Source organism: Calidris pugnax, unplaced genomic scaffold (assembly GCF_001431845.1).
Source record: "Calidris pugnax isolate Ruff unplaced genomic scaffold, ASM143184v1 scaffold245, whole genome shotgun sequence".
NCBI lineage: Eukaryota > Metazoa > Chordata > Aves > Charadriiformes > Scolopacidae > Calidris > Calidris pugnax.
Window position 1 is genome coordinate 1,457,574 of NW_015090982.1, and position 22,365 is coordinate 1,479,938.

Here is a 22,365-nt window from a genome sequence, read left to right on the forward strand (position 1 = left end):
AGCGGGGATGGGGGTGTGAGGGACGTGCAGTGTGGGACAGCGGGGACAGAGGTGTGTGGGAGACAGGGGCAGGAGCTGTGGGGCAGCAGGGATGGGGGGTGTGAGGGACAGGGACATGGGTTGTGGGACATTGTGATCATGGAAGGTCAGGGGTATGAGGTGGGGGGCAGACAGTGCTGTGGGGTGGGGGATAATGAGGAGCAGGAGGGTGAAGCTGGGGACAGGGGCTCTGTGTGGGTGTGGGTTTGAGGAGATGGGGACTTTCTGAGGGTGTGGGGTGGAAGGGGCAGGGTGCTCTGGTGTAATGGGTCTGAGTGTGGAGGAGGCAGGAAAGGATTTTGGGGGTCAGTGATCTGGAGGGGACTGGGAGGGCAGGGACACGTCGGTGACTTTAGGGTGCAGGCTCTCACTCCCGCTTGGGAAATCAGGGAACATGGAGGATGAGACTGGGACGTGGCCATGTGGGGGGGGCAATCTGCCTTTCTTCTCTGCCAGGGGTGGGGTGGCAGAGGGGGAATTGGCCCTTAAGGTGCCAGTGAGGGGTACTGCTGGGGCCTGGGGCTGGGAGCAAGAGGGTCGGGATGGTCCGTCAGTGGTGCATCAGGTGAGGGGCTGCTTGAGGAGGAAGGATCTGAGAATCCTTTTCTCATCCCTCCACATACTGCTCCTGCTTTCCCTGGGACCCCAGATAAAAGATGTTTACTTTTTGTGCCGTGCTTTTTCCACCTATAAAGTAGGTGTTCTGCTGCCTTTATTTAATAGTGGTTCTACTGCAGGAGGTCGCTTGTCCCGCGCTGCAAATGCTCGTGGCCAAATGCAGGACGGTGGTACCTGCGTGCTGTCTGGGTTGAGTGTAACTCTTAATTAGCTTTAAAAGCCCTCATAAAAAGTCCTAGGTGAAAGGTAAAGGAGCATGCAGAAGTAGGTGACAGGACCTTGAAGCAAGAGGCCTAATTTTCTTTCACCTCTGCTTCCCTCCTGTTTTGTTCCCTGCTGCGTTTTTCCTTTCCTCCTTGGCTGGCTCCAAGCTCTGTCATTAGAGCCAACAAGGATCCTGTTGTGGCATGGAGCTGTTCCTCCCCAGATGAGTTTTGATCTCCCCTTTTTTGTGTGGTCAAAAGGCCTCCTGGCCCTGCTGTACTTTCAAAAGTTTGTGTGCGCTGACTCCACCTCAGATGATGTTTAACAGCTTTATTTGTTTATGATCAGAGAGACTCCAACCTATTTACAGAAGCCAGTGAATTAAGGTTCAAAACCGATTTATGAGGTAGGTGTATTTTAGTTTCCCTGGATGGAAAATCAAGGCACAGAGAGGAAAAGCAGCTGAAGATGCAGCTTGTGAGTGGAGCAGGAGAGAACACACGCTCTCTGTGATGATCCCATCTATGTTTTTCCCAAAGCATCTGTCTGTCATTGACTGTTTTGTATCTGAGTGGCTTCAAACAGCGTCCTGGTGTAGCTTATCTCAGCCTTGGCCACCTTCCCCTTTGACAGCTGTGCTGGGAAGCCTCTTGCACGCGAGTGACGATGGTGATTGCAGGAAGGAATCGCTCTGTTGAGCCCCTACGTGGGGAAAGCCCCCGGGAGCAGGCCGTGGGTGGGCAGAGAGACGGGCAGGCTTTGGATGTGCCGTTGGGTCTGGGCAATGTCCATCGTGGCGATGCAGAGGGATCCAAGCATGGAGAGAGGATGCAGCAGTGACCACCTCGTGAATCAGAGTCCCAAGGCTGGTTGCAGTGATCTGGTGAGCTGCTGGTGGAAGCAGCCTGTGTCCCAGTTCTCATTTTGCTCCACTTGGGCCTCCTCTTTGTGCGAACTCCCTCGTTGTCTTCAGTGGAGAATCCCTTTCCCCTTCGGGTACAAACGTGTTCCAGGCTGTGCCAAGGTGGGATTTTTGTGGGATTTTTATTCTGTGACTTGTTGTGTGTCAGCCAGGGATCTAAGAGGAAGTTTGGAGGAGGGATGTGCCGGGAGGTTCCCCCTGTGCCTGCTGAGCTGGAGCAAGTATTGCCTTGTGTGCGGTGGTGACGGGGCATGCCCCGGCATTTACCTGTGAGCAGGACAAGGTGAGCCAGTAATTTAGTTTTAATTCCCAGATCTCTGGCGGCAGCAGCAGCAAAGTGCTCTGATCTTGCGATGGGAGCGAGCTCAGGGTGTGATTTGTGCACTCCCAGCGTGTGATTCATGCCCTCATTGACAGTGTCAACGTTACACTTCGTTACTGACTCAGGGACGGGCTTTATTGCTGGTAGAGATGAAGAAAGCCCGCTCCTGATGTGCCAGTGGCATTGTAATGACTTTATTATTGTTCCTCATCAGGAAGGTTAAAGAAAAACTTTGTGTTTAGAAAAACTACCTTCCGTTTTGGAGGGAGGGCATGAGAAACTTGCTGTGGCTTTAACGTCCTGCCGTGAAAGTGAAGTTTATGTGTGGTTTTATGGCCCCCACTAAAGCAGAGGGCTGGGCACTGGGTCCGTGCTTCTTCCCTCTCTGGCTGAGCTTTGGGCAGGCTTTTCTCAGCCCCCCCTGCCTGGAAACCAGGGGCAATTGCTTTCTTCAAGGTGTGGGGCTGTGATTTTTATGTCACTGACCACAAGAGAGAACGGTCCTGATGCGAATGATGCTCTGATGCAAGGGACTGGGGTTATTTTTTGGGATCTGCCACTTATGCCCGCCCCTGGATGTACCGGGGCTGCTCGGCAGCGGAGGAAACGTCCTCCGCTTTCCTGCTGATGGGCTGGGAGCCTCAGCTTTTGGGACAGGGGATTTGCTTTCTTCTTTCATCCTCTTTTAAGCAGCTGCAGCTCTGGGTGCCATGTCAGTCCCGGGAGCTGCAGGAGGGTGAGATTCACTCTCTGCCCTCAACTTGCCAGCTGGGCTACCCCTCTCCCCAGGGGGCTGGCGATGCCGGGCTCGTTGCCGGTGCTCGGCTGCCCCGGGAGTCATCTCATGTTGGAGAGAGCAACATGAAACGGGGCTTTTCCATGGGGGTGGGAGGAGCAGCTAAGCCTGGGTAATGTCAGGGAGGGTACATGGGTTCAAGTAGCATCATGTTCACAACATCTTTGTTTAATATGTTAGTCCAGTTAGTCTGCATAACTGTCTAAAAATAGAACATATTTTCTCTAAGTCCTCTAGTTCAAAGCCATTTTTTTCCCAGCGTTGGTCTCTTACCGCTCTCCTGAGCCTAAAATTCGTACGAAGCTATTTGCAAATTGATCAGGAAAACCAAGAGTAAATGAACTCTGTTGGATCCTTAAGTTTCAACCACCCCAGAGGGAAGTTCATTAAAGTTACAGTAACTTTCTGGCAGTCTCTTAAAGGTGGATTAAGCAAGTTGAGTAAACAAACCACCCTCTGGCCACCAGAGACCTTTTCCTAGCATCAACTTCATGCATTGTCGTGAAAAGTCGGGATCATCAGCCTCTGGCTGCAGGTGGCATAAGGCAAAGGTGACATCCTGATGCTCAAAGCCTGGTGAGGGGTCGGGGTGTCTCTTCTGGGACGCAGAGCGGGGGTTTGTGCCACCTCCCCGTTTCCAGAAGCTGCTGGAGCTCGGGGAGAACGTCTGCGATGGCACCCGGCGGCGCAAGGGGAGTCACCCCAGCCTGCGGTTCCAGCGTGCGGCAGAGGGAGTGTGTGTTTAAATTTCAGAGCTATTGCTGGATCCAGCCCAGCTCTCCCAGCGGCATAAATATCTGGCCTTCGGCACAGCCGTGGAAATTCGCCTTGTGTTCTCTTGCAGATTTCTCGGGGTTTCGGCGCTCCCTGCTGACATGGTGACTGAGGGGTGGCTCTCGGCGACAGGCAGAGGGGGACAGCTGCTCCGGAGAGGTAACCCTTCCCTTCCGCACACAGGCTGGCTCCTGAAACACTTCTCCTGAGTATGTTTTTGAAAAACTTAGGATAGGGAAAGCCTTGGAAGCATGGCTTGCTTTCAGCAAGTTTCACTTTTGTCCACGAGCTTAAACTTTCTTAAATTTCCTTTGAAATTTAAATTTCTTTGGAAATTTAAACTCTGTGCCTTATTTTTGTTCCGTTTCTGCATATGATCTCTATAGGTTGTGCTTAGAAACATGCTGTGCGTATCGCCGTCTAATCCTGTTCTTCTGAGCCAACTGTTACCGTCAAAGTATAGGGATTTAATATTTGATTATTTCACTGATTTTTATGACTTGGCTCTTGTAGATTGGGGAGGGCACGTGAGATCAGGGACTTGGGTAACCAATTACCTAACGATCCAGAGACAGGGTCTGGCAGCAGCACGGTACTGTCTAGCGCTGTGTAATTGCTTTACTCGGATGAAGCTGAGCAGGTCACAGCCAAGGGGGTCCAGGGCTTTTGAGGAGGTGGTCACCACGGGGTGGGGAGGACATTGTCCTGCCCCCAGACGTCTGAAGCGATGCCCAAAAGTCTTCACTGCGGCCACGCTGCATTCAGAGCCTTTAACAGCGCTGTGGCTTCTGCACACAGGGGGTGGATTTATTATTGCTACAACACACGTCTGAGGTGTGTAGCTGGACGGAGACGTGGTTTTCTGTGTCACGTTTGTGCAAGTGTTGTGCTGTCTCTGTTCTGGCATTCGAGACGGGGACTTCCAAGGATCTTCGTGGCGTGTGGAGAGGATTTTGTAATGAGCCACATGAGGCTTTGCTGATCAGAAGAGCATTGTTGTACAGAATTGCTTGCTGATGTTAATGGTCCCCGTCTCTCCGGCGTGTTGCCTGTTGACAAATATGTATTTTTCTACAGTACATCTTGTTGCCTTTCGGGGAATATTTCGTCTGTGGCTATTGAATTATGAGCTGGAAATCTGCAAACGTTCTTAGAAACTGAGGAATTAGCACGACGAAACTCTTGGGTTCCTTCGTGCAGTGGGACCTGACATGCAAATGATGTTTTAATTGGGTGAGATGATGTTACAGTGCTTATGCCTGAAAGATTATTTGCTGCCGGAACCCAGCTGGGCTTGCCCTGACTATGAAATTTTAGAGAAGTTGGTTTATTTTGGGATTTGTATGGGCTCCCTTGTTTTATAGTAGGAAGAGCTGCCCTTGCTGATACCGGCGGGTTTGTCAGGCTGTGTAACTGCTTTCTCATCGGGTGCAGCAGAGCAATCTCTGCTCTTCTAGAAGTGTCACTGGCAGAGATACACTATTTATCACTGCTGCAAAAATTTTGGAGACTCTGGGAAAGTCCAGACGAGCAGAAGTGATTTCCATCACAAGTACAAATAAGATTTTACTGTAGGACTAATTTTTCTTTAATTATTTCATACTCTGAAATGCGCTTGCATTGGCAGAATGCCTGGGAAATTACTTTCCCAAAGCAGGGTTTAGAGTAGAACGATTATGCTGATATGAAGCCTTTTGGTCAAGGAGATTATGAAATTCATCTTCCCCAAAATAAATGCTTTGAGGTGACGTTCGCTGGAGCCCTGCATGGTTATGAGAAGGGTTCAGAGCAGAACTGGCTCGAGTTGTATCTTAGTTTCAGGATGACTTCTTGAAATGCTCTAACGTTCTCTGCTGTGATCATACTGTCTGGAACGTGTCTGTGTCCTCCAAGGCTCAGCCAAGAACTTGTGAACATCTGAGATCATTTGGGCCAGGTCTTTCAAACCCTCAGCTCTGCAGAGGGTTCTGACGTAGGTGTGTGTGTGTCGGGTGTTTCCCTGGGGATCCCTGTGGACAGGTCCTGCTCCAAAGTGTGGGTTTGGTGGAGGCTGTGATTTGTAGGGGAATCCTGACCTGGGGAGGAGGCAGCAGGATGAAAACACAAGCCAGAAACGCCAACATTTTTCATTTCCAAGCCTGAGCACATCTCTGAGGCTTGTGGATACCAACAGCCAGGTAACATCTGTGCTAACCAGTGTCGTTGCCCTCATGCTGCTGTTTTCTGGTTTGCCCTGGTCTGGGAACTGGAACTGGAAATAGCAAAAACCAGAACATGCACGTTCAACCCCGTAATAGGCATGGAGGATGGAGACAGGGAGCGGTTCTGGTGGTTTAAAAGACCAGATGAGCTTTCCTGCTGATAGGGAAGCATTTCTTTGATGGTCTGTTAAGACAAACTTTGTTATGAACCACTTTACTGCCTAATGAATGTCTCATTAGGAAAGGCTTTGTCAGGCTGAAGAGGGGGCGGGTGAGATGGTTTCAAAATAAGTAGTGTTTTGTGCAGTCACCTCGGTGATGAGAACCTAAGCTCAAATCCCTGTCCTGCCTGACTTTTTACAAACTTTTTTTTTTAATACAACTCTTGATTTCATCTCAATGCAAATCTGGAATATTTCTGAAAAGGCCCAAATCTGCCTTTCACCTTTAAGTTGATTAATATGGATTCTGCTGGAGCTGTTGGACCCTGAAAGCCCTTAACCCCACGGGAGCTGATGGTCAGAGACTCATATCTCCGAAACAAATCTGTGGGTTCTCATGTTCCTGGGGTAGGTGTTATGTTGTGGGACCTAGGGACATGGGAATCTCTGGAAAAGGATTGTTGGTGAGAGTGAGTTTGGGGCTGGAGCGGTGGAGCCCACCAGTCTCCTGGCAGCTGGCTGTGTGGGGAAGTGGTAGTCACTCTGTACCTCTTTACCCCCCTGATGATGCCAAAGACTTGAGGATGTTATCAAAAGTGCTAATGCTTTGCTCGAGGGTTTTGTTTTCTAGGGGCTGAGGTGGAGTGCAAATGGTCAGAGCACACACTGCCGTCTCCTAATTACCAGAGGAGTCTTGGCAGGATCAGGCTGACATGAGCACTGCTCGTATCGCGGCTGAAACTGCAAGGAAACGTCTGTTCCTCCTGCCGCTCTCGCTGTGTGAACGTGGCCAAAAATAGTAAGGAAACATCGTTCCCCTCCAGTTCCCGAAGAGGGTGTTGAACTAGTTTGTGTAACGGAGTTATTCTAACGCTCTCTGGAGTTTTCCCTGCGGAGACAGATCCAGCCCTGCTCACACCCCCTCCTTTTCCTTGCTCTGCGGTCGAGATGGAGATGCAGCGAACGCGGGGTTTGTTCTGGCCGTTCCGGTGCGTACGTTCCCAGGCCCTGCTGAATCATCTGAACGAGTGCCTGGGCACAATCGCTCACTGTCAGCTGCGTCCTGGGCTCCCAGCTCCGGGGGCTGGTGCCAGGGATGTTTTGTTAAGGTCTACAAAACCGGTAGCACTTTTCTGGGACTCCGAGTGTCAGCCTAACAAAACTTCCAGGTTGATGGGTTATTTTTTTTCTCCCAGTGGGATCTAGAACCTCAGTAGGTGCAAAGAAGAGGTTTGCTACTGGGTTTGTGGGCATTTTCCTGGATCTGGGAGCACTGGCAGCCTATAGCCATAGCACTCCCTGGGTGTTTGGCTCCAGCTGACAGGCTGCACACACGTGTGTAGGATCCAGAGCGACGCATTGATCTGCTGCTACTTTTCTACGCCCCATCACTTTTTGGGGGGGAGCTGATTAGCCCATCCAAAGCAGGGGTGACTCTTTGCTGGTCTCCCAGTGACACTGGGGCTTTGAGAAATACTCAGACAGGTCCTGGGGCACTCAGCACTGCCAAAAACTGGCCTTTCTCTCTGCCACTGGTGCTCCTGCCAAGGCAGGGCTCTGACTTTGGCACTCTCTGTGACAGCTTGTTCCACTTACCGCTTTCCTGGTTTTCCATTTAAACGTGGCTCTGAGTCTGTAACACTCCGTGCCCACTGTTTGCCTTGGGAAGTGGTGTTGCTGTTCCTGGGAGCTCCTCCCCTCGTCAGCTCTGTTCTATAATTACTGATGTTCCTGAAACTGGATCCGTCCACGTGTCCTGCTCAGGTTTGGGAGGACAAGGGATCCGTTGGCAAAACAAGTGCTCTGGAGTAAAGCACGAAGGGACTCTGGGAGTTTCAGAAAGCATCAGTTTATGGTGGTTTGGTGGGTTCTTGTCGCCTTGGAGATGGTAAAGGAAAGGAGAATATATCCCAGACGGTCTCTCTGGCACTTCCAGAGAAGAAGTAGGGATGTCAAAGCTGCACTTCGGGAGCAACGGTGGAGACTGCTGGAGGAGCACAAATAGGAGATGCTGGGCTGTGTGGCAGGTCCCTAACCAGGTGAGAGGAGCAAGCCCATGGGTTCAGAGTCCCCTGTGGACAACTTACCGTCTCTGCAGCCCCGTGCAACTGCTCTGTGTCTCTCCCAGCGTGTGCGGGGAGCAGCCGTCTTCCCAAAGCGTTTCCGCGGCTTCGCCACCGCCTCTGCTCGCCGTGGGGTGAGGATGGTCCTCTCTCCTCACCAGACTTAATGATCTTCTCAAATAGCGACACCTCTATTCTGTTCCCAGCCCTGGTGGTGTCACCTTCCCGGTACCTGCTTGTCTCCTGGCTGTGGTCCTCACTCCACGAGTCAGACCCACGTGCCCCTTCTGGCCCTGGGTGCTCTGGGGCTGTCCTGAGCTGACAGCCAAACCACAGATATCGGTCAGCAGTTGTCAGGTTGAGACAGGGCGGTTTATTTGCTGAAAATAAACCTGGAAATACTTCATGTACAGGAATGTACAACAGGAGAAGGTGGTCACAAGCAGCGTGGTGTGCTGACCCGGGGCTGGGGAGGCCAGACTTGGGAGCGTGACTGCGAACAGGTGACAAAATCCAAAATACGGGAATAAACAATGACGCTTGGCACCGACGTGTTCCTCTGCGCTTCCAAAACATGCCGACTCTGTGAGCTAATGCAGCAAGGAAAGGATCAGGAAGGAAGCACTGTAAAAGTCCTGCGTTTGTTTTTTTTGGGGGGTGGTTTTGGTTGTGTTTTTTTTTTATGGATGATGAAGGAAATGGAGGTATGGGGGTTGACAGGATTTGCTGAAGGTTATAAAGCAGGACTTCAGATAAGAGCTAACATCTGCTCGGCTTTTCATTGTCCCCTACAACTAACTACTGTTGAGCAACAGCTTCACTGTCCATCCTGCTGTTCCCCCTCTGCAAAAGGCAGCTGAGAGCCCGGCTAATCAGAGGTTGGAGAGGGCAGGGGAAAGTTGTGTAGGGATCGTTCCTGAAGCAGTATCTGCCATCTCAAGATTTCAGAGCACATCTGATGCATCCTTGGAGCTGCTGGAGCCAGGGACAACTGTGTCTCCTGGAGAGGAGCAGCCTGGTAGACCCTCCATTGCAGGTGGTTGTGAGTACATGGCCTAAGGTCTGATTTGCCTCCGTTTCTGTGACACCCTTTGCTCTCTGAAAAACCCAGCACAGGTGAGAAAGCAGGAGGTTTGTTTTGGAGCAAAGTACCGTGGCCTGTTTTTTTGGGGGACAGCATCAATTGTGGTACGAAAAGAGAAGAATCGGGTGAGTTTTGTAACCTTTTTAACTCAGGGTCCAGGAAGTGGGTGAGTTAAAACATGCAGTAGGTGTGATTCATTTTGGCTGCTCAAGGCAAGCGAGGGAATCTCCTGCACCCTCTGTGACATGTTCCTCAGTAATTAGCAGCAACATGGTTAATAGCAGCTCTGGCAGCACCCTGCTGCTTCCTCGGCTACTGAAACGCAGGCAGCTGGGCAGAGCGAGGCTGGGGAGGTCACAGGGTGGGACTGGGACACGGTGCAATGTCTGAGCAGATGCCTCAAGGGGCAGATCTGGCCCCGAGTGTCAGCCCTGGGCAGGGTTGGGTGGAAGGGCTCTTCCTCGCAACCTCTAGTAGTTTATTTCTGTGTGGAGCCTGCCTTGTGGCCAAGACTTTGAGTAAGGGAGGAAGCACTTGGGTAGTAAGCACTGCTGAGATCTCATTAGCTAATGAGGGGGTGTGTTGATCTTTCAGGAACAAAAACAAACATGTTTTCAATGTTTGTCTCTCTCCTGTTTTGCGCACTTAGTTACCTTTCCTGTATTGCAGCATCTGCTTAGCTCTTATTCAGCTTTTATTAGTAGTAGCTGACATGGAGGAGGAGGAGGAACAGAAACTGGTACTTGCTGAGCAGTTATCAGGAGCAGTGACACAACCGAAGGGACGTCTGCAAATGATGGCCAACAAGCGACCACCACTTTTTTTTTTAATGGATTCATTTCAGTTTTTGTTTGCGAATTCAACATGTGCTGCACGTGACAGAAAGCGCTGCCCTACAGAGGGCTGAGTTCTCATCCTGCCCCTTCCAAAAGGATTCACTCCTGTTGACCATGAATTTGGCTGAAGTTTTTGTCCAGAGGAACAAAAACACAAGCCAGAAGTGCTCCCGTGGTAAATTGGTTTCCTTTTGCAATTCCTGGTGACCTTGTTTACGGGAACTTGGACAACTGCTTTGAGCAGATCAACTCTGTGACTTGGCCCTGGGGAGGTTTGGACCTTTTTTTGGCCACTTCAGACTGCAACAAGGACTTGGTCAATCCCATCAGTATAAACATATTAAAAACAAATGCACGCTTTCCTGGAGGGAAGTGGGGACAGGCGTCTTCTCTCAAACCCTGTGAGGACACAAGAATTAACTCTTGCTTGAGCTCGTCACCAGTGAACCTACACCTGGTTTAAAGATGAGGTTCTTCTAATTACGAGCACTTCCTTGCTCTTCCTTTGCGGCTGTCTGGCTGCCAGCACCCGCCTGGCTGTGTCAGAATGCACGTCCCCTTCTTGTGACACTTCGCTCTGCGTGCAGGACTCCAATACTGGTGACAAACTGGAAGTGTCATAGGATCATAGAATAGTTCGGTTTGGAACGGACTACCCAGTGCCACCCCCTGCCCTGGGCAGGGACACCTCCCACCAGACCAGGTTGCTCTAAGCCCCCTCCAACCTGGCCTTGAACCCCTCCAGGGAAGGGGAATTGTCCATCACATCGCCCCACCACTCCTCCTGCACGTGGACCATGGAGAAACGGGCAATTCCTCGCTGGTTTGTCAGCTTTTCCTTCTCTGAACTTGGCTCCAAGGTTTACAAGCTAATCACGAGTGAGGAGCTGTGGGGCCCAAAGGGTACAAGCTGCAGTTGATGAACTGGAGGCTTGGACCTTGGTTAGTTCTGGAGAAGTACTGCCTTCTTGAAGTGGGTCCATGCTGAAGATTTGTCTCCTTTTAACTTTTATTACTGTTTTTTTTTCCTTTCTCATTGTGCCTTCCCATTCCTGCTGTATGGTTTAGCTTGGCATAAACACCAGCTCCTGCTTCTAGTGAAGATAAACCCCTTGGCATTGCTGTTGGCAGCGTGGGAGCGGGGCAGCCAGCAGGCATCTGCCCAAGCCCAGAGCCAGAAAAGAATCCCACCATCCGGTGGCTGCGGGCTCCGGGGAGGGACGCTGCTGCCTCAGCTGGGGAGGCTGAAGCTCCTCGGGATGGGGATTGAGGCAAGGACGGAGCCATTCAGGAGCCACGTGCCCTCTCGCTTGTTCCCATCCTGAGGGAAGAGGAAGGGAAACAGCTTTGCAGGGTTCTCTGCAGAAGCTTAGGAAGGAATTCACGGTCCCCGTCCTTGTTTCCATCCTGTCTTTCCAACGCAGCCCTGTGACAGCTGCTGAACGGAAAAAGGGGGTGGCTGTGCCAGGCAGGAATCTCTGTCCTGCTCCCTGCAGCTCGAGGCTGGTGTGCCGTGCTCCAGGGGGTGGCTTTTTAGCCAAGGGAGAAAAACTGGGTGATCCTTCCTCTCGGCCCACTTGGCAGCTGGACATGGAGGCGCCGAGCGGATGGGGATGGCCTTTGGCCATCCCCAGCGCCATCCCACAAAGATGCAGGGATGTGACAGCCCTGCCTGTGGCCGTGCAGGGCCGGTTCCTCCTCGGTCTCAGAGGGACAGAGTTCAGACAAACCTCTGGGGAGCTCCAGCTTCCCGGGATACCCCACTCTGGCTTGCCAGGGAACAGAGAAGCATGTGTGAAACCTGGGCAGATCCCCCAGTCTCTGTGTGTGGTGGGGTTCAGCTGCCCCTGGCCCGGAGGGGAGGGCTGGGGGTCCCTTCGCTCCATGCTGGGGTGCGCAGGCACAGCCCAAGCCCTCCCTTTCATCAGCTGAAGGCAGGAGGTGCAGCCTCCTGGGTGAAATCAATCCCTTTTCCCCCCTCCTCTCCCTTCTCTCTGTGTTGTTTAGAAAGCAGGGGAATGGCGAAGGGAAAGGCAGGTGTGCAAACAGCTCTCGCAGCTTCCCTCTGCCCAGGCCCCTGTGCTCTTGGCCTGCGAGGAGATATGAAAACAATATATTCCGAGCTTTCTGGTAAAAGCTTTTCTCTCTCTGGCTCTCCAGCCACTCTCAAAGGGCGGGATGCAAACCCTTATCCTTACCATAATGGCAGTGTCCCCATGGGGAGCCTTAGCTGGAGCCCGGCGTTGCATATCACCCTCTGCTTTCCCCTGTCTCAGGGCTGCACGCCCATCTCCAGGCACACTGACTCCAAGCACGGTTTTGGGGTTGTTTTGGTGGCTTTCAGGGAGCGAACTCTATGTCACAAGCTCGCTGCCACGCTGGGACTGCATGGCCCTGAGCAGACGTGGGGGATGGAGGACGGAGGGATGCAGCTGGAGGAATATGCCCACGTTATTCCAACAGCAGCATGCCGTGAGGCTGCTGGGGCCAAGCAGAGGGCTGCATCTTCTCTGGGTTTGAAGGAAGGGGCCTGTGCTGGGAGCCAGAGACAAAGGAGAGCTAATAAGAACCTCGTTAAGCTGCTGCTGGATGTATTTTCCACCATATACTAGTTTCTCCCGCCACAAGTTTCCCGCAGTAACTGCTGTTCCAGGCAAAAGCGTTTTCCTGATGTTTGTACATCCATTTATATATAGCCTTCAAAACGATGGAGCTCATTACCCTCCATCTCCGATGAATAGGTTTTCCTGCCTGTGTGCCATGTCCCACTGCGCGGGATGTGGGAGAGGGGGCCAAGGATAACACAGCCCTTCAATGGTCCCTCAGTGCTCCGCGGAGGGAGGGAAGGGAAGGGAGCTCTCTGCCCTCGTCCGAGCGTGGTTTGGGCTGGGCTGGCTACTAAAATGAACCATGGATGCTGACTACTCCTGGAACGATAGATGCTCGCTAACTTCTCCTGGGGTCCTGACTTTGCAATGTGTTTGCGTTCAGCCTCCCACTTGCAGGTTTTTATCCTCTCTTTTGGGTGATTCATAGGATGGTTTGGGTGGGAAGGGACCTTAAAGCCCACCCAATGTGTCCCCCCTGCCCTGGGCAGGGACACCTCCCACCAGCCCAGGTTGCTCCAAGCCCCCTCCAACCTGGCCTTGAACCCCTCCAGGGATGGGGCAGCCACAGCTTCTCGGGGCAACCTGGGCCAGGCTCTCACCACCCTCACACCAAACAAGTTCTTCCCCACATCTCAGTTCCATCTCCCCTCTTTCAGTGTCAAACCCTTCCCCCTCCTCCTAGGGCTCCCCTCCTGATCCAGAGTCCCTCCCCATCTCTCCTGGAGCCCCTTGAGGGACTGGAAGGGTCTCCAAGGTCTCCCCGGAGACTTCTCTTCTCCAGGCTGAACCCCCCAACTCTCTCAGCCCCCCCTCCCAGCAGAGGGGCTCCAGCCCTCCCAGCATCTCCCTGGCCCTTTGTGGCTGCTGGATCTCTCAGGGAGCTCTGACCTTGCTCGGTGCTGACGGCTCTCCAGCACGTCCCAAGGTTCAGGTTCAGAGTGCTGGGCATGAGGGTCTGCTGCAGGAGGGAAAAGGAGTCTTGGGTCACTCTGCCCTCCTCCAGCAAGCCCAGTGCCACAGTGTGGGCTTGGGCACGCGTCACAGACTGTGAGTCCCCTGCAAACTACTCACTTCACGCTAACGTGGGCTTGAAAACACCACATCAGTGTAACTGGTGCCTGTGAATTGAGGCTTTCCTGCTAGAAGCTGCATTTCAGTGGCTTTTCTGACAGATATTTTTCCACTTAAAAAATACCTCCTTTAAGGAAGTAAATGCAACTCTGCATAAGCTGGGCTTGAAATGCTAATTAATCAAGCAAGAGTCAGTTTAGGAATCAAGACCTGGAGGTAAAGGAGTACCGGGGTGTCGCAGCGTGAGCTGGACACCGGGACGGGATGGGGCAGGGTCAGGAGGGAGGTGGGGACAGCTCTGCGACGGTCACGGTACGGCCATGCCGCACTCACACGGATTGAGTTTTTTCGTGGGCAATTTGGGATGGACTAAGGCAAACAAGGAGCGGAAATGCACAGGGGGGAGGATGGGGCCGTTTCTCCCACAGGAAGCCCGGGATTAAGACAGTGGGTGGATTGTGCGGCCGTCGGGACGGCGCTGCCGGACCCCAGGCTGAGCCCGGCCCCGCAGCTGCGCGGAGAGACAGCAACACGTTGGGCCCAGCGGCTCTTGGCAGAGGAGCCAGGGCCAATTACAACACCAGGAGTGAAAATAAATACAAGCGCTGTAACGGGAAGGAGCGTGGACGGCAGGAAGCCATCGGTCGTGCAGATGGCTCTCACGGGCTGGGGGCTTTCAGCCAGCCCCTGCTGCTGCTCTGAGGCCTGCTCCCATGGCATCTCCCACCGCGGGCACGGAGCCGCTGCCCCCGATCCCAGCTCTGCCTTGGCTGGGTGGGGATGGAGGGTGAAGCCCACCCTACCTTCATCTTTCTGGTGGTGTTGGCTCTGCCAGACCTCAGCCTTGGCTACAACTGTGACATCCCAGGGTGCTACCAGCTCTGGGGGACACTGGGGCAGTGTTTTTGCTATGGGACTTGCAAGCTGGGGGAGCCCAGGTCCTTGGGTGGCATCTGGGCTGGTTTGTGGTCTGAGCTCTGTCTACTGGGTGTTAAATATGATTCTGCTGAGCTTTTGCTTCCTTGAGTCCTATAGAGTGTTTGTACCAGGGCGCAAAGGGACCTTTGAAAGGCCCCAGCTCTGCTTGAACCCCTGGATTAGGAGAGAACATGGAGCAGGAAGGAGGTGGTTCCACTGAGATGCGTTTTAGATGGGAGCTTGGTGCCCTTTTATGTTTCTTTACAACAGCCATGGTGTAGGATTAAAGACCACCTTGTTTATATCCTTAGGAATCTCCTTTCTCCTATCGGTTCAGTTTATTAAATCCTTAGGAGCTTTAATTTACAAATATTTAGGGATTCAGTCCTTTTAAACACAGATGAGGAAAGGAAGAATTCTAAATATGTTTTAAAGGGGATTTAAAGTCGCGAGGTGTGTGTGCACGTGTAAATCCTTGTGTACGTATCGTTACGAGTCCATACACGTGCTACAGGAGAGTGGGTTTTCAGCCCAGGGCGCTGGGTGAACACCCAAAGGGTTGTCAAGCCTTGGAAGAGGCTGCCCAGGGACGTGGTGGAGTTACCATCCCTGGAGGTATCTAAAAGCCATGGAGACGTGGTGCTGAGGGACATGGGTCAGTGGAGCTTTGGGCAGCGTTGGGTTGATGGTTGGACTCAGTGATCTGAAAGGTGCCTTCCAACCCAAACGATTCCATGATTCCATGCTTCTGTGCTCCGTGTGGGTGCTCAGAGCTGACTCCCCTGTTCCCCTCTGTCCCACAGGTTAGCAGCACCAGCCTGGTAGGGTCCATCTCGGATAGACGCGGATGATGCCAGAGCTATGACAGGGATTGCAGTCTTGGCACTGAGGGGTGATCAATTATGGAACAACTACAGGAGGAAGTACCTGAGGTCAGGGAAGAGGAGGAGGAAGAGGAAAAGGCAGTGACAGTGGCAAGTGGAGCCTCAGAACCAAGTGGAGGACCAGACAGCTCGCTGCCTTCGAGCAGCTACACAGGTGAGTGTCCCTGGAGCCTCCAGGCATCCACGTCCTCCAGGGAGAGGGCAGAGGACCTTGAAGTTTGCCTGGTTTTAAACTCTTCCCTTTGTAAAATAATGCATCAAGAGCCAAGTTATGGACAGGCTTATTTCTTCCCCTGTGGTCACTGCACAGCCGTCAGCAGCAGGGTGGGAGGTGGAAATTAAAAGGACAGGCAGGTAACATTGTACCCCAAAAGGGGAGGACTCTCAGGGCACATGGGAACGGTCCTTTGGCTGCTTCTTGACATCCTTGGTGCAAACTGGTTGTAGGAGCTGGAGGAGAAGGTTTGTTGCTGCGGTCAAGAGGCTCCTCCAAGAGCCCTGGGTGTTCCAGCTGGGCAGCCCTGTGCCAGCTGCCTGCCAACTGGGGATTATAAAATGTGCTGGTTGGGTTTCATTGCCCAGACACGAATGCCAGCGGGAAGAAATCAGCGCTGATGTGGAGTCTCAGCTGCCGGGCACACTGGGAGCACTGGGAGCACTCTTGGCTCTGGGCTTGGCATCTGCCTCCCACCAGGGCCTGATCTCAGAGGTGAACTGCCCAGACGCAATCCCAGTGGCAGAGTGGGACAGTGCTGGAAATCCCTCATCAGCCCCATGGCCGGGGGAGTCGGAGGCGACGCTGGGCTCGCAGCTACTGCATGAAAGGACGTGTTCCCTTTGTGCGTTTGCAGACCTGTCGCAGAGCTCCTCTCCCTCCCTGTCGGACCAGCTGCAGATGGGCTGCGAGGAGGCGGCCTTGGGAGCGCTGAACGTGGAGTGCAGGGTCTGCGGGGACAAAGCCTCAGGGTTTCACTACGGCGTGCACGCCTGCGAGGGCTGCAAGGTACGTGTGCCAAGCAGAGGTGGGACCCCAGGTCTGCAGATGAGCCCGTTTGCCGCAGAGCAGGGAGGCGGGATTGGGTGATTTTAAAAAATAATCAACGCAACCCATCCAGAGAGTGTGGAGCATAGAGGCAGGCATGCCAATAGTGTCCTGGGGGAGGCAGCTGAGATGTGTATGGCCCAAATCCTGCCCCGTCACGCTTTACTTTGTAAGGTAAATCCGTCTAGTCCCATGGGAACTCCGGCTTTGCTATTAAAGATGCTTTCTGTGCTGCAGTGAGCTGTGTGTTTATCCCCCTGGGATCACTGGCCACAGCTTGGATGTGCCTCTGGAATTCTTTCCCCCGCGGCAGATGCCAGCGGGGCTGCGTTAGTGGCCCAGGTCCTGCCAGACATTCCTGCCGGCCGGGGCCAAGCCGGCAGCTTGTTCCTCCATCCCTCCCTGCCGGCTGCCGGCAGCACCACACACCCTGTCCCCCCGCTTCCTCCTCTGCAGCCCCTTCTCCCACCGCCCACCTCTCCATGGGACAGGGGCTCTGCTTGTGTCAAAGAGACACAGGGCTCCTCCAGGACCTGAACCTCCTGGAGGAGGTTTATTATTATTATTATTATTATTATTGTTATTATTATTATCCATCCCGGGGATAATAAACCAGCCTAGTCCCAAGCCATGGGTGCTAACACTGCTGCTCCTTTGTCCCCCTGTGCCACCTCCCTGCAGGGTTTCTTCCGCCGGACGATCCGCATGAAGCTGGAGTACGAGAAGTGCGAGAGGAGCTGCAAGATCCAAAAGAAGAACCGGAACAAGTGCCAGTACTGCCGCTTCCAGAAATGCCTCTCGCTGGGCATGTCACACAACGGTGAGTGTCACCTTTGTCCACAGCCCTGATCAGTTGGGTGCCACGGGGCCATCAGCCCTTCTGGGCTCGCACAGAGCTTGCTGTGTCCCATGGCTCTCCTCCTGCCAGGGGATCATCTTTCTAACCCAGCGCTTAGAGCCTTTGACTCTTCATCCCCATCTTCTGCATGAGAAGGGGCTGTTCATTCCCACCGCGCAGGCCGGCTGTTGGCACTTGGCTGTCCCTTACAGGTTGACCCAACGGGAACTGGATGCACAGATGGCTCTTCTGTGCTGGGATTTTTAAATTTCAGGTGTAACCCATCTTGTTCCCGGCCAAAGAAGGTGTTTGTGTGAGAGCCCAGAGGAGCGGGGATGGGAGCTTAGCATGAGGGTGGGTTGGAAAGGGTGAAAGTAATAGCTGGCTCATGGTGTTGATGCTGGAGGAGCACCGTGTTGCGTAGCTGCAGGTGTTCACCATCTCTGTGGTGGCAGAGCAGACCACTGCCTCCCTGGACACATCTCCAGGAGTCATCCCCAGTGTCCTGACCCACTGGTTTTGCCCCTCACCACAGCGATCCGCTTCGGCCGCATGCCAGAGGCAGAGAAGAGGAAGCTGGTGGCGGGGCTGACAGCGAGCGAGATCAGCTGCCAGAACCCGCAGGTGGCCGACCTGAAAGCTTTCTCCAAGCACATCTACAACGCCTACCTGAAAAACTTCAACATGACCAAAAAGAAGGCGCGAGGTATCTTGACCGGGAAGGCCAGCAGCACCCCAGTAAGTTCCCTCCCCAGGGCAGGCAGGGTTGGCCATAAAATAAGACGGGAGGCTCTTCTGTGGGAGATGCTGTACATCTCCCTCCCGCTGTAGCTGTCCCACCTGCAGCAGCTCCTGGAAGAGCCCTGGGTCTCTTTGACACGTCCTGCCCTCGCTGGGAGAATCCCCGTTGCTCCATGTGCAGTTGTGGGTGGATGGAGGTTGCCCGGGCACTCCATGTGGGTGTCCTTGGCAGAGCTGGTCCCCCGAGTCCCCGCGGCAGGTTCCTCACCGCTCGCTTCTTTTTTCAAGCAGCCTTTTGTGATCCACGACATGGACACCTTGTGGCAGGCGGAAAAGGGGCTGGTCTGGAAACAGCTGGTGAACGGCATCCCCCCCTACAAGGAGATCGGGGTGCACGTCTTCTACCGCTGCCAGTGCACCACGGTGGAGACTGTGCGGGAGCTGACGGAGTTCGCCAAGAGCATCCCCAGCTTCTTAGGCCTCTACTTGAATGACCAAGTGACTCTGCTGAAGTACGGGGTGCACGAGGCCATCTTTGCCATGCTGGCCTCTATCATGAACAAGGATGGGCTCTTGGTGGCCAACGGGAACGGCTTTGTGACCCGTGAGTTCCTGCGTAGCCTGCGCAAGCCCTTCAACGAGATCATGGAGCCCAAGTTTGAGTTTGCTGTGAAATTCAACGCGCTGGAGCTGGATGACAGTGACCTGTCTCTCTTTGTGGCTGCCATTATCCTGTGCGGAGGTGAGCAAGCGCTCTTGGCCATGTGGGGCAGAGTCCTGCTGGATTTGGAGGTGGTTGGTTGGGGCTGGGCTGGCGGAGCTGAGGGGCAGCAGGCCTTGCCATTAGCCAGGGGTGACTTAGGGGGACGATAGAAGAACTGAACTGTTCCGAAACCAAAGCTTCTCTGTGGTGGTGACACCTAGAAAGCTTGGACCAAGAACAAGGAGCATAGAAGTGGCATCTCCTCACATGCTGCTGAGAGATATGTTGTCCACGAGCACACTTCTGCCCTTGTCTAGTTGATGAGGATGGTGGTGGGTGGGTTCCAGTCCCCGCCTCCCTTTCCCCAGGAGGAGCGTGTCCTTTGAGGGCTACACTGTAACACTGCGGCTACCCTGCTTCTTCTCCACAGACCGGCCCGGCCTGATGAACGTGAAGCAGGTGGAGGAGATCCAAGACAACATCCTGCGAGCGCTGGAGTTTCACCTCCAGTCCAACCACCCAGATGCCCAGTACCTCTTCCCCAAGCTGCTGCAGAAGATGGCCGACCTGCGGCAGCTGGTGACAGAGCACGCCCAGCTGGTGCAGAAGATCAAGAAGACGGAGACGGAGACGTCTCTGCACCCGCTTCTGCAGGAGATCTACAAGGACATGTACTAAGGACCTGTTATTTATGAGAATGAAGCCATGGAGTCCCATCAGGACTTTTTGTACAGGAACACGGAAAAAACCTTTCCCCACGTCTTCCATTTCTTCTACTGGAAACTCTTTTCTACATCACCCCGACATACGGTACATGGGGCACGATGCTGCAGGACTTTGCAGCCGCCTCCTGCTGGGCCAGGGCTTCCATTAACACACACTAACACACCTACAGCGGCAAAGCGTGAGCTGCTCTTTCCGTTACCTCAGCCCAGCCCTTCGGCTGCTCCCCAGGGGCCCTGTTTACGTGGTGGGGTCCCTGCGGCAGCTCAGGACCCTGGGGGGTTGCTCTGGTCGTTAGGAGACCCCAGCACAGTGTGGGGGGAGGGTGTCACACGGCGGGGCCAGCACAGCACTTACAGCCTGTCTTCATTTTCTTTTTTTATATTGCACTCCCGAGGCGTAGCTCTGAGCCGGGAAGCCTGGGACAGTGAAATGAAAGGAAGTTTTTCTCTTTCCCAAAGAAAAGCCGGAGTGTTTGAAGACGGGGAGGGCTGTCCTGGCTCAGCTGCAGCCCCAGCGTCGCTGTGTGGTGTGGCCCTGTCTCCCGGAGGGATTGTGTGGTCTCTGCCTTCCCCTGAGTGCCCTGTGGGAGCCCTCACTCCTGGTACCCCCATTTCAGGGGGAACCTGCCCCTCAGCACTCCTAAAAATTCACCTTCAGAGCCAAGGCCTGTTTGCTTCCCCGGGCTCTTGTGTGCAGACAGGAGTTACCAGAAGGTGTGTGCAGGGACAGGGACAGACCTGAGACCGGGGGGGGGTTTGCTTGTCCTGCAGCTCCTTTCCCAAGCCCCGGGGCGGGGGGCCTGGGGGCTTCACAGGGCATTTGGGTGTCAGGGTCTGAGCTTGTCCTGCAGCTCCTTTCCCAAGCCCCGGGGCGGGGGGCCTGGGGGCTTCACAGGGCAGTGTGTGCAGCAGAGGGTCTCCAGCAGCTCCTGAGAGCACCAGAGCAAGCGAAGGGGGAAGCACAGCCACGACCAGCCCCGGGGGGTCACCGTGCCGACAGGGCACTGACCGTCGACTGCCCTGCCTCAGTTTCCCCTCTGGGAAAGGGAGCTGGATTGTCACCCACACTCTGCTTGGGGAGGTGGGGGGGGCACGAGGATTAATTAGTGCATTGGTTGCAAAGAGCTTTGCAGCTGTAAAACACAGTATAAATGCCAAGTGTTTATAAAAGGGGAGGAGAGGGTGGGATGCTCGTGATGAGCAGGATCTTCCTGGGGGGAGTGTGGTCACGTTGGGGGGACAGCCTCCCGTCCTCTGCCACCATCCCGAGTGCGGGGACAGGCTTCGGGGTCTGCCTCAACCCAGAGCCCTTCTGGGACTTTACCTCCCGATTTCTCACAGTAGTGAAACACCACGGTGCTGCCCACCCCGGGACAGGACCCCCACGTGGGGGGCTCTGTCACCCGGGGCCTGGGGGGAGAGGATGGACCTGGGAAGGGCTCGGTCCCCTCTGGGGATGAGGGTGTCTGACTGAAGAAGCAGCACTTGCCCGTCTGCAGCTCGTGGTCCCGGGTGTCCCGAGCAGCCTTATTAAAATACTGATATTCCCAAGGAGGGTGTTGTGGGAGCAAATGAGTCGGTTTTATTTTATTTTCCTCCTCTGCAGGGTAGCAGATTTCCCTGGTGCAATAATTCTTTTCAAAACCCCCAAGGGGAAGAGCGCTGGGCTTCCTCTGCGTGTCCCGGGACTGGCCAGTCCCAAACCTGCCCCTGCTGCCACACTCGGGCTCCTTGCCGTGCCTCAGTTTCCCCACCCTCTGCCTGCCCGGCCCCTTCCCCTCCCTACCTCGCAGGGGTGTTAGGAATTACCGTTTCTAAAGCACTTTGAAATCCTCTGGGGGAAGGCACCGGAGCACCGGAGCCCTGGCCAGGGGGGGATTGTCCCTCCCGAAGCCCTGCGGTGGCGTCCCCCCTCCCCGGCCACGGCCGGCCTCTGGGACTCGTGTCCTCATCACCTGGGGAACTTTTTGCTCTTCCCTCCTCGACAGTGCAACAACCTTTAAACTGAAATGTATATTTTTGCTAGAAGTACAAAACTCCAAGTGTTTTTAATAATATAGTGTCCACAAACTGACTTGACTTTAAATAAATCCGAAGTAAATATTTAAGAACCTTTTAGTGTCCAGCCTTTCTTGGGGTTTCTCTCGGCCCCTGGTGGCAGTTTCCAGCAGAGGCCATGCTGGATTTGCCGTGATTTCCAGGGATTTGCTGTGATTTCCAGGGATTTGCCGCGATTCCCAGGTCTCGTAGCTGCTTTGTTTTTCCCACCAAACCTAACGGCAGCAAGAACCGGCCGTGAGCAGGGTCCCAGCCTTGGAGCCCAGCTCTCCGTGCCCTGAATCTTTGCCTTGCTGTGGGGTGAGGCTGGGCATGGGGCTGAGTCCACCCCAAGGCGGGTGAGGATGGGCTTGGGGACAACCTGGGCAAGGATGGGGGACATCCCAGACACGTGCTGGAGCTCAGCCCACCCCAGGGTGGGTGAGGATGGGCTCGGAGATATCCCAGCCACTGCTAGAGCACATCTCGCCCCAAGACGGGTGAGGATGGGCTTGGGGGACAACCTGGCCATGTGCTGGAGCTGAGCTCACCCCAAGATGGGTGAGGATGGGCTCGGGGACATCCTGGGCTCGGATGGGACTCATGCGCTGGCACCGGGCTCTGCTCTTGGCCCGGTCGGAGCCCCCCAGAGTTTGTGGGGAGCAGCCGCAGAGCCCCGGGCTTCCCTTTCTCCCCCCTGCCCCCCCCAGAGGAAGCCGGACCATCGGCTCCAGCCCCCGCGGTGCCGGGGGCGGGGGGAGGCGCGGGGGGCGGGGG

The 22,365-nt window shown here is 54.3% G+C and overlaps 1 protein-coding gene across 3 annotated transcripts; it reads left to right on the top strand.

The window, feature by feature from the left end:
* The first annotated feature begins 1,930 nt into the window (after nt 1-1,930).
* Nucleotides 1,931-20,364, top strand: PPARD (peroxisome proliferator-activated receptor delta). 3 transcript variants are annotated; one of them, XM_014953727.1, is made up of 8 exons: nt 1,931-2,066; nt 3,746-3,834; nt 15,422-15,656; nt 16,354-16,505; nt 17,226-17,364; nt 17,918-18,120; nt 18,412-18,865; nt 19,257-20,364. In XM_014953727.1, exons 3-8 carry the CDS (start codon nt 15,521-15,523, stop codon nt 19,502-19,504), a joined length of 1,332 nt encoding a protein of 443 aa, XP_014809213.1. In that variant the 5' UTR covers nt 1,931-2,066; nt 3,746-3,834; nt 15,422-15,520; the 3' UTR covers nt 19,505-20,364. The 3 variants fall into 3 exon arrangements, with proteins under 3 accessions (XP_014809213.1, XP_014809212.1, XP_014809215.1); XM_014953726.1 differs by lacking the exon at nt 1,931-2,066 and having other exon boundaries at nt 2,105-3,834; XM_014953729.1 differs by lacking the exon at nt 1,931-2,066 and having other exon boundaries at nt 2,107-3,834; nt 18,415-18,865.
* The last annotated feature ends 2,001 nt before the right edge of the window (nt 20,365-22,365 follow it).